Source organism: Ambystoma mexicanum, chromosome 6p, assembly GCF_040938575.1.
Source record: "Ambystoma mexicanum isolate Mex_15411 chromosome 6p, UKY_AmexF1_1, whole genome shotgun sequence".
Lineage (NCBI taxonomy): Eukaryota > Metazoa > Chordata > Amphibia > Caudata > Ambystomatidae > Ambystoma > Ambystoma mexicanum.
Window position 1 is genome coordinate 654,811,444 of NC_090935.1, and position 12,321 is coordinate 654,823,764.

The 12,321-nt window shown below is 45.4% G+C and overlaps 1 protein-coding gene across 5 annotated transcripts in view; it reads right to left on the minus strand.

Moving 5' to 3' along the window:
- The window catches only part of BDP1 (BDP1 general transcription factor IIIB subunit), a 2,223,165-nt gene that overhangs the window by 994,407 nt on the left and 1,216,437 nt on the right, over positions 1-12,321 (minus strand). For all 5 annotated transcript variants that reach the window (XM_069627521.1, XM_069627519.1, XM_069627520.1 and 2 more), the window contains 2 exons: positions 4,298-4,490; positions 3,579-3,793 (listed from right to left, as the gene is read on the minus strand). In XM_069627521.1, coding sequence (XP_069483622.1) covers positions 3,579-3,793; positions 4,298-4,490 — 408 coding nt within the window. The remainder of the gene's footprint in view (positions 1-3,578; positions 3,794-4,297; positions 4,491-12,321) is intronic.

Sequence of the window (12,321 nt, forward strand, 5' to 3'; positions counted from 1 at the left end):
TGTTCTGTCTTCAACCCGTTGGTGTTTGTCTCATTCTCCTTTACTTCTTCACACCCCAATACTGCCCTTTGCTCCACTCTCGATTTCCTTTCATCTCTCACATAAAACCTTCTCAACCTAGGCTTACCCCAATCTTCATTCTCTTTGTTCTTCTCTCAACTGTGCTGAAAGATGCTGGAAAAAACACCTTCCTTTTCTGACTTTATTCTACTATCTTCACTGCATTCCATATATTAATTACTTCACCTTTTGCTGCCAAAAAAACAATACTTTTATGATCTGGTCTCTTATTATCCTCATCCCCACTGACACTTCCAACGTTTTAATCCTCTTGTCTCCCCCCAACACTGATCCAGCCTCCTTTTCTCTCCACCCTCAGATCTTGCCAATTATTTCTGTAACCAAGTTCACCAACTTTTAAAACTCAATAGTTCTCATGCAGTTATGGGTAAAAGGTAAGCCACAGGGTGAAGTCTCAGGTCATGCACGTAATAGAGTCACAGTCAGGGAGGCACATACAAAATTCTGCACCCAGAGCCAAGAAACTCTGCAGGATATTGGCTCATAAGACACAGAGAGAGCCACTAACTTGGCTCGCTGTGGTGAAAATGGCCCAAGGAGTGCAGGTACATACGCAGGTTTTCAGGTCAGGATTCGGGCCCAGCAGGCCTCCAATCAGTAGAGTAGAAGAAAAGGTAATGGTAGTGCGAGAGCAAAGCCTCCAAAATCCCAATGAAAAGGCAAGTTATTAAGATGACCCATGAAGAGGACACCAATTGTCACGCTCACCTTGTCTCCACGGGGGCGTAGCACGTAGTCGTATGACCGATACCTGTACTGGCGTAGTTTTGATGGTATGATGGTGTCCTCTCCCTGGAGGCGTTAGCCTGCAATGTTGAAACAAGATGTTAGCTAATGAGTGGGTTGGATTGGTCCCACTTCCTGCAACCTCCTGATGCCCGACTCCTCTCCTGCTCACCTTTGAGTTTGGTGAGGTTGGCTCTCCATCCTGCTTGACCTTCAGCAGGGGCGCAGTAGGCTCAGTCTTTCTATGGGCACAGTTACTTCACTGTTACTGAGTTACTGTTGCTGTGTTTCGGGAATGCTTGGATTAATCAGGTAAGTCTCTATCCCAATGACAGCTTGGTATAGATGCTCAAAGTCTTATTTTCCCAAGGTTTAAACGTGTTTTGTCACGGTTTCGTACGGAAGTTTAGAAGAAGAATTGACTCTCCTAGGATGCTGAACTGGTTGCCTCCAGGTGAGTATTAGCACAGATGAGTGGCGCTGGATGGCTGAACAATTGTTCGTTTTTGTATTGTTCGCGACAAACCTGCTATTTTCCGTTCCCTTTTTGCAGTCGCGGCGCGGCCCCAAGATGAAGAATGGAGGAACCGCTCCGAAGTAACCCAGAGGAAAGCAGAATCCCGGGTGAGTATTGGATGCCTGCACGGAAGTCCTTTCCCAACAGGGGCAGCGGTTAGAAGACCAGCTGGAGACGAGACCGATGGACGGAATTGCAGAAGGCCTCTTGTAGCTGTATTAACACCTGTTCTTCTCCTTTTCTTCTTCCAGGCATCGATGAATGTAAAGCTCAGACGGGCGTGGCTGTAGAAGCCCTAGGGCAGAGCAGACTCGGTGAGCGTTACGCTGCAGGAGTGCAGAATAACGCGAAGCGTGTTCTGCTTGCAGGGTGTGGCTTAAATAGTCGTGCAAGTAGTTCCAGCTAAAGTAGTCCCTTTACCACACCGTCTCTCAGGAAAAGTAGTCCCTCTGACACACCCTAGATATACAGAAAGGCTCAGCCTCACTAGGCAGATTAAGTAGTTCCATAAGTTCAGCCCATTTCATGAGCCTAGCGCCAACGGCGCCAGGAATGAGTCCATGAGGCTCTGGGGCATTCCCTTGGGGTCTGACAAGTCCTTCTGGGTGACAGGGACTGGGGTGGGCCTAACAGTTTCTGGGGTTTCGGAGCATGCACCATGACACCAATATAACTGAAACAGTAGCCAAGGAGCAGTGAAGACGACCCAGCAGGTAGGGGACGGGTGACTAAGCTGAAAACAAGGAATCTGCCAGTCAGCAAGTAACAGTCGCTCGAAGAGAAACCCGGGGATACAGCACAGCAGCAAAGGGGGGGTCACACCTGATGTACAGTGAAAACCATGAGAATATGAAAGTTTGTAGCAGACCAACAGAGGCTTCAAGCTTTATGTTTTGGCATGCAGCGCAGACATACTATCACTGCTGAAGGGAGCGTGGAAGGGAAATCCCCCCTCCCAACCACTGCAAGCTTTACAAATCAGTATAAACAGTGCAACATGCAACACTCTTTCCGCGTATATTATCTAAAAAAACAGGTTTATAGGTGTTTCTGAGAAAGCGTGTAAACCAAGCAACATCTTGATCTGCTACAGTACATAGCAAAGCTGCAGTGGAAAATACATGGACTTGCCAAAAGAAAACATTGCATGATCAGCATAAACAATAGGTTTAATCACGGCTATTCATTTATCTCATGTGCCGAAAACTGCTCAGACACAATGCAGATCATGTCTTATGCCACTGGTAAATTAAAAAAAAAGCTAATCTTAAAACGTTTTGGAAAGAACAAATATTGCTCATCAGAACTCATGTGGGCCTAGCAAAAACAAAATGAGACATGATACATCTGATTTGCAGGTGAAATAACGGGAATCAAAAGAAGTGTGTCAGAAAACATGTTAATAAAAGTTCATGTGCTACTACAAACAAGTAATTCCGAACCAGGCAAACATGTCTCTCAGGAGAAAAACTGCATCAGAATTTCTGCGTCACTGCTTACCATCAACAATTACATTGCCCTGAGAACAGAGAAGTGGCAAAACAGAGCCATAATTAGCTGTACACATAAGCAGTAGACAAGGGGTTTACTGCCTAAAACAGGCAAATAATAACACATAGGAAACAATGGACAAATAGTACCCTATCCCCTGCTTGCACCTACAAAGATCCACTGATAGCTCAGGGACAGCAGGTTTGTCTTGGAAGCAATACAACGCATAGCAACACAGGTTCGAATCCCGGGCTTGCTCTTAAACTGGTCCCCGGTATTAAGCGCATTATAAAAAAAATGATATCAGTGGCACCAGTATAGCAGTGGCTCACGAAGAAGCTTCAGTAACATTACTGTCTACACTGAAGAGCCACTTTAAGGCAAAGATGAAGGTTTGATTTGCTGTTAAGGCAGTTTTTGTACAACAGTTGCACAGTTGGTGGTTGTACAAGTTGTATTTTTAGAAAAAGTAGGGACACAGATATATAAAACAGGGGCACAGCATTGAAGGGACTAGATTTTATTTTCATTTTAACATTGCTCCAATGGCAAGCCTAACTCTTCAGGTTTATGGCATGTGCACAGTACGTACTATCAATGTCATCTAGTAGGTCCGTTATTTGAAATAAGGGCAGATCTATCTTAATATGCGGTTTGACTGATATGGTAAAACACATGCATAATTCTCATTCCACAAACATTTTTTAAAATACTATTTTGGCATAAAAGTTGCACGTTTGAAAATATAATAAAAGCGTCACACCTCTTTGTTTTATCTGTGTCTGATGGATAGTTATTAGGGGATGAAGAATGGTTGGCCAGCTCTGTGTCCAGCTCCGACACAGTGGGCCTTTTTGGGGACTGAATGCTGGTACGCAGACTTCTTTTTGGAGGCACCACATCATTGGTGTCCACAGGAGATTTGCTTTTGCACAAATCCTCAGATGCAGGCGCTTCTCGATCTGGACTGGAGAGTAGCTGAAAAGCAAAGTAACATTTCAAAACATTGCAGTAACCTACGATAATATAATACTACCACTATTGTAAGGAAAGTTGTACTAAACAAGTCTAGACTAAGCCATGGCACCATTTTAAAATATGCATAGATTAACACTAATCAAACCATTCATTATATAGAAATCCTTTAATGACTGAAAAGCCATCATAGGTATCAAATGTCTCCATTAGTAGGACTTTTTTTTATAAACACGGGAAGTACATCCAGAAACAGGAACAATGTAATACAACACAATAACTGAAATCAGTTTCATCTACAAATACCAAGCAATTGGTTTACAAACTAAGCAACATCCAAGGAGATTTGTAATCCGGTTGTTGTGCATGTACTATGCAACTTAAAGTGCCAATGTCAAACCCTGTACCGATAATTGGTTAACTGGATTAAGGCAAAGAGCTCTTTCTAAAACTATTAACAGAGGGAAACAAAAGACTGGCGAGTGGATTAATTTGTAATGTAGTTACCAAAGCAGAGGTGCGCTGATCAGAGTGAAGGTCGCACTGGACTGATATCTTATCCTTATCAGCGCTGAAGTTGTTAGCTGGAACATTCCTTCCCTCCACTGGAACCACTTTCCGTTCAGTAGCTCTAGCCAGGTTAGGCTTTGTTTTCTGGAATCTTCCCCTCTTCTGTGTAGGCTTCATTACCTCCTGTTCACTGCATAATCAGGCGTTATTAGTGACAAATCATGATAACTGTTACACAATACTCTCTGTATGTGTTCAATATGTGCGTATGCATGCATCACTTGTGTTGCAATCTTATTCAATTTCCTAAGAGCTGCATGTATGCCTTTTTCATTTTCTACTGTACTGAAAAAGATCACTGGTTGGATGAAAAGTAACGGAAAAAATGTAAATACATGTTAAGTGCAGACAGGGAAGACAATTAAAAGTCTGACAAGGCCTATAATGGTTGTTTTCTTGCATACTTGGGGCCTGATTCACAGAACATTTTCCTATGGGATTGCACTATTATAAAACACTTCTGTGAATCAGGCCCTTAATGTTTAATTCAAAAACGATTTCTTTAATTTCGATCTCGTAGATTTCATTTATTGGTCTATACATTAGTGCATGCCAGGAAAAAAAGATTTAGAGGCTATATATAAAAGGGATCATTGTATTTAAGAGCAGGCACACTCGACCTACTGCATCACTAACAAGCTACTTTTCCACAATAGTGACCCATGGAGTGACAACTTGACAATACAGACTGAGAAAATGCCATCTACAGGCTTAAGTCGGTGCAAACGAAAAGCGGTTTAAATGTTTACAGTTGTTCTCCAGCATGGAATTTTGTTTACATTACTCGTCATTCACTCCTAGTGTAAAGGGAGATTCCAGTAGAATCCTTTATCATCAAGCCCTCGAAGCACGTACTAAGCAAAAGGCTTTGAGAAGGCATTATCATTTGATATAATGCCCAGTCCAATTCCTCCTACTGCCACCAGACCACTTGCTAACTTTGAAAAGTGGGGGTGAGGAGGACCATGTAGCTTGCAAATCAAAAAGAAGGTTCCCTTATTGGGAATGAAATGCTTACTTTTAACCTCATTTATACAGCATGGCTGGTTTGCCCAGATTCATATGGTTAATAATTCTGCCCCACAGACGGACCTGATCCCAGAACATATACATGTTCTATGTGCCAAACTTATCATTCACCTTAAAAACAAGATATTTTTGAGAGTTTGTTCCAAGCATTAGCTCCCAACTGCAAACCACCTGACACCACCTCTAACAAAAATACAGGGAGAGATATGGTGGAGATTGGTTATTAAGGCATCGAATGATCAAATGAAGGTCCTTAAATTTAATGTGTTCAAAGATGACAAGCCATTGCAGCCTACGGTAAATCTGGAAGTAAAAGCATGGTCCCGCCGATTTAACATGATTAAACAAATAATTACATTCTAAGCCCCTTGCAGCTTCTTCTGGAAACTGCAGCCGATACGACCATAACGTGGATTGTAGTAATATAAACAAACATTTACTCTATTCCCTATAACCAATACTTGATTCTCCATTGAAATCTAGCATAGAATCCTGTAGAGCTTTTGGCCACTTAATCAACTTTCGGTGAATTAGTGGCAGTGGCCCATGAGCGGTACGCAGCGTTTCAGCGCATCGCTTTCAGGCCGTCCATTTCATCACGGCACCTTGGGCACAGGTCCTTTTTAGGCGCACCCTGTTGTTGCGGCCAGCAGGGCACAGGGTCCTGTGCACCGGCACAGTGCTGTTTGTTTAAAAAGGTGAACCAAAGCACACAAAAAATAGTGCTTCAGATGACATATATAATCAAACACTAGCAGCTCAGGACATGGAGCTGTACTTTAACTGCACGCTCAATGCACCAAAAGATCATTGTGTCCTGCATGTCATGCTTGCAAGTCACAGCAACCTATTTGTGCGTGGAGTTAAAAGTACAGCTCCGTGTGCTGAGCTACTAGTGTTTGCTTAAATATGATGTCATCTGAAGCACTGTGCAGACCCAGCGGTATGAGCACCTGGTCTCTAAGCCATGGTAGCACTGCTAATCTCCTCTGGCATCCCGTTGTGAGCTCTGACTCGGCAGAGCTGTGGCCTTGAACATCTAGATGCCTAGGCCACCACTAGCCTTTTCTCTCCTGGCTGGCATTAACAAGTGCCAGGTTGTAAGGCGTGAGGGAGATGAGGGTGACTGCCCTGCCTTTTATATTGAAAGTAGCACCAGGAGCTTCCAGTTAGGCAAGGCAATAGTCTGTGCCAGGTCTCCCATCTTACCACCCAACAAAAGATTAATGGCTCCAGACATTGTTTCCCCATCAGGATCCGCCTCCATCAGTAAGCTTCAAGGGGCAGGAGGTTAGGTTATCTTTGCCCACTTGTCTTCGGGGGGCCATGGGCGCCCACTAGTGTGGGGGCACCTAGGCAGCTCCAAATGATGCAGTGGTACAACAGCATTGGTAAATGATTGCAATCCTCCACATTTCATGAACGGATATAAGGATATAATGATGTAGATGCCGTATGTAAACATGGACTGAAGATGCCAGATTCCCAGAAATCTATGAAATTGAATCCTCCCATCAAAGAAAAATGGAAGGGGCAGATATTGCACATGAGGAATGACAATGAGAAGTGGAAGACATGATTTACACCCCACAGGAAGAGAGATGTGGAGGATGAACAAATCAAGTTAAGAGGGGGGCATATGCTTCATGACGCATAACCGGAGTACTGTGTTAACATTTTTTAAGTTTATTATTCGAACGTTAGATTGCTAGTTGTTACAAAGTTGTGGGGAAACTGCTGCAATGATGTAGGGAAGGTGGGGCGAGGACTCAGGAGAAGTAGGGTGCGGGTGCTAGGCAAGGGAGGGGTGAGAGGGTGGGGGAGATATTAAGCAAACAACACCTAGATATTAGTTTGAGTATTTGGTCCATCCTCAAAGGGTACAGGAGGTTTGAATTGCTGAGTAGGGAGGTATCATGATCCATCGATCACGGCCCTTTTGGTCCTCCTGGTCCCTGGCACGTCGGGGGTTACTCGCTGTAGTACACCCAACATGGCCGTATTCGCAGAACGCGGTCTATCGACCTTTACGTCCATGCAGCACGTTCCATAAATTAACCACGCCCCTGCGGCTCCGCGCGTCTCAACGCTATCGTTAGCTGAGGCTAGACATGCGTTGCGCTCCTGGAACTGAGTTACTGATCTAATTCCCGGACCCTCTCCTTCCCTTGTACCTGTTCTTTCCGTGATCCACGCACACCTCCCCCGTGTGCACTCTTCCTTCCTGGTCTTCCTGGAGTTTTCTTGATCCCGGACGAAGAAGCTGAACGAATCCTGGAATCCGACGACGGCCGAGCGGGCTTATACAAGACCCGAACAGCACGGAAGAAAACCCCGGCGAAGGAACCCGCAACGCAACATAAACAGATGAGAAAACACGAAACCTGTGACAGATTGAGACGCCACCTGACTGAATTGGACACAGACATGGAAGCGGCCATCCAGGACCTAATGCGTGGCATGCAAGAGCGGACGACCGAAGTGCAAAATGTAAAGGCAGAGAACGCCGCCTTAAAGCAATTGGTGTTGTCCCGTGAATCCGCTATGAAAGAGTGTAATACTGGGAGGGGTTGTTGATAAATATGATGGTTCCGCAAAGAGTCTTTGTGGATTCCTTGACTCATGTTTGGTCCACTTTACTTTCAAGCCTTATTATTTTTCTACGCCTAGGGCTAAGGTGGGCTTTATTATTTCGCATCTTTCCGGCAATGCCTTGACCTGGGCCACCCCATTGGTTAACTCTGGGGATTCTCTCCTGGATGATTACGATGGCTTCAAACAGGCCCTTAAAACCATGTTTGACCGCCCAGAGCAGGTCTGCAGTGCCCAGGAACGTCTACTCGACTTTCAACAAGGAACCCAGGATATGCTTACGTATGTCACACGCTTCAAACAGCTGGCTAAAGAGGCAGATTGGTCCCCTGAAGCTTGTTTTACCCCATTTCGAAGAGGGCTAAACGAAGACATCAAGGATGAACTAGCCAGAGTGGCGCGCCCAAGTTCTTATCAGGCCCTAATGGATCTTGCCCTGCAGATTGACTTTCGCATTCAGGAGAGAAAGGCAGAGAAAAAGAAAAGCAAGTCGCCACTCCAGAAGAGCCCCATTGGGATACCCTCGAACCCCGAAGGTATTTCCACTTCAAGTAATGAGCCTGAAACTATGCAGCTAGAGGCATTCCGTGGACCCATATCCTCCTAAGAAAGAATGCGTAGGATCCATACCGGGTTGTGTATGTATTGTGCATCAGACAAACATTTAGTAAGAGTGCCCAAGAGCCCCCCACGGCGCTCGGGAAACGCCAGCTCCCGATCCTAAATGGAGCACAGGTTCGGGAGAGAGATGCCTGCTCCACATCAATTCCATCCTTGAACTCTCCTGGACAAAATTCCTTGGTAATTTTACAGGCCTTCTTATCGCCATCCAAGAAGGAAACCCATCCCATCCCATCCTGGCACTGGTGGACTGTGGAGCCATGGGAATTTTCATAGAACAAGAATGGGTTCTTAAACAGCATATTCCTTGCGAATACCAGACTATCATGCAACCTGTAGAAGCTATTGATGGAAGACCCCTTTCTTCAGGACCCATAACCCTTCAGACCAAGGACGTCGAACTTGCCATAAACCACCATCGAGAAAGGATAAAATTTGACATCATCAAGTCGGCCCACTACCCAATGATTTTGGGAATGCCCTGGCTTCAAAAACACAATCCGTACATCAATTGGGCAGCGGGTTCCTTGTTCCTGGGCTCAGAATTTTGTATGTCCCACTGTTTATTGTCAGACCTTACTCCGACACCATCAGAAGGACCTCCTAGGAATCACCAAGGTACAATCTCTGTCTCAAACATTATCCGGGTTCCGGAGATATACCAGGAATACTCTGATGTCTTCTCCACTGCCATTGTCCAGGCGTTACCTCCCCATAGACCAGAAGACTTCCGCTGTAATTCCCTTTGGGAGGATGTTCATCTTATCTGAACCAGAAAAGAAAGCCCATCGAGAATACCTGGATACTAATCTTGCAAATGGCACCATACGACCCTCTAAATCCCCAGCAGGGGCCTCATTGTTTTTTGTTCCCAAGAAAGACACCAAGGAACTCAGACCGTGTCTGGACTATCGAGGTTTAAATCAATGCACCCTTAAGGATCGCTATCCGTTACCCTTTATCTCGGACATTCTGGAGGCAGTAAGGGGCGCCTACCATCTGATTCGTATTAGGGCAGGAGACGAGTGGAAAACGGCCTTTAGAACACCCTCTGGTCATTATGAATACTTGGTTATGCCCTTTGGACTTGCTAATGCCCCAGCGGTCTTCCAACGCTTCATGGATAGGGTGTTCTCAGACATGCTATTCCTTTTTGTGATTGTCTATCTGGACGATATCCTAATATTTTCGAAGGACATTTCCAAGCACGAAGAACATGTAAAGGCAGTGTTACAACGACTACGCGAAAACAAACTTCTGGCTAAGCCAGAGAAATGCATCTTCCATGTTTCTACTGTACACTACCTAGGATTTGTCCTTAGTCCAGAAGGCATTGGAATGGATCAATCCAAGGTTAAAGCTATACTATCTTGGCCAAGCCCCACCTCTGTGAAACAAATCCAGTCTTTCCTGGGCGTAGCTAATTTCTACAGGAAATTCATACCTTCCTTTTCCGAGATAGTCCAACCAATCATTGTCCTATTAAAGAAAGATGTACCCTTCCTTTGGACCACAACTCAAGAGGAAGCCTTTCAACGGTTGAAGACTGAGTTTACACAAGCTCCCATCCTGGCTCAACCTGATGTCAACCGACCATTCATAGTGGAGACATATGCCTCCAGTTACGCGATTGGAGCCGTCCTCAAACAGCTATTCGGGGACATGATGGAACACCCCATCGCTTGCCTTTCCCGGACGTCAACTCCCAGTGAAACCCATTACTCAGACTTGGAAAAGGAACTGCTGGCCATCCGTCAAGCCTTCACTGAGTGGAGTCATCTACTCCTCGGAGCGAAGCATCCTGTCCAGGTCCGCACGGACCATCGAAACCTACAAGTGCTGCAGGCCTTGGAATGTAGGAACAGCCGTCAAGCTCACTGGGCCGCCTGCTTTGCCCAGTATCAGTTCCAGATTCACCACGTTCCCGGAACACAAAATCTAATAGCTGACGCCCTCTCTCGACGTCCAGACTACGAACCTCCGGGAGATTGGGCATAGCCCAAGATGTTTCCCCATACAATATTTGTAGCACAAGCAAACAATCTCCGGGAAGACATTCGTATGCAAACTCAGACTTCGGAACTCTGGAAGGATCCTTAGAAAAGGACTCAATGGGATCTGAGAACCCAGGACGGATACCCGTTTAAAAATAACAACCTGTTTATTCCCACACACAAACTACAACAAAAGATAATAAACCTCTGCTATGATACCCCTCACTCCGGTCATCGCATTTCCAACACCCTCCGTCTAATACAAAGACAATTCTGGTGGCCCAGAATGAAGGCTGACGTTCAACTGTACGTGCAATCTTGTTCTGTCTGTAATCAAAACAAACATGACAACCAGAAACCAGCAGGACTCTTATTACAGCCTACTCCACCAACAAGACATTGGGAAGTCATCGCTACAGATTTTATTGTAGAATTACCGCCATCCAGAGGGTACACCACTATCATGGTCACCATTGACTTGTTCACTCATATGGCCTATTTTACACCTTTGTATAAGTTACCATCCTAGTCAGAACTTGCTGGAATCTTCCTGGAACACATCTTCCGACTACATGGACTTCCTTCCAAGATTATATCAGACAGAGGACCACAGTATATCTCTCAATTTTGGAAACCCCTCTGCAGGATACTAGGAATCCAACGAGCCCTCTCCTCAGGATATCATCCCCAAACCAAGTCACAGAACGAGTGAATCAAACCCTTGAACAATACCTTCGTTGTTTTTCTACTAAGGTCCAGGATGATTGGTCGCTTCTGATACCAGTGGCAGAATTCGCCTACAACAACTCGGACCATTCGGCCGTTAAAACCAGCCCTTTTTTTGCAGCCATGGATTCCACCCTGCGGTACTACCTTCAGTCCTTCCGCATCCTACACCAGTTCAACAGTCGATTCCTGGATTGAAACACTCATCAATGTAGAGAGAGAAGCCAAGGAACATCTAGAAAGAGCACAGATCCAAACTAAGCACTATGCAGGTTCGAGGAGAAGGCCAGGACCTTCTTTCACCATTGGGGATAAAGTATGGCTATCCTCGAAGCTACTGCCCCGACATCTCCGACCGAATAAGTTGGCTCCTCGATATTATGGGCCCTTTCCTTTAAAAGAAGTCATTAACCCTGTGGCCTTTCGACTTAAACTACCAGACTCGAAGAAGAAAATCCATCCAGTTTTTCACAAATCTCTATTGAAGCCTTACATCCAAACCACCCGGACTAATCTTAGGCCCAGTCCTGTGGTTGTCAATGACCAGCTAGAATATGAAGTGTCTCGAATATGTGACTCCAGATACAGACGAGGACAACTTCAATACCTGGTGGAATGGAAGGGCTATCCACCCAGTGAACGTACCTGGGAACCAGTCTCAAACCTAAACTCCCCCAGATTGCTCAGAAAATTCCATCTAATACATCCAGGCAAACCTGGTGGAACGTGTTTTAGAAGGGGGCATGTTGTCATGATCCATCGATCACGCCCCTTTTGGTCCTCCTGGTCCCCGGCATGTCGGGGGTTACTCGCTGTAGTACACCCAACATGGCTGTATTCGCAGAACGCGGTCTATCGACCTTTACGTCCATGCAGCACGTTCCATAAATTAACCACGCCCCTGCGGTTCAGCGCGTCTCAACGCTATTGCTAGCTGAGGCTAGACGTGCGTCACGTTGTGCTCCTGGAACTGAGTTGCTGATCTAATTCCCGGACCCT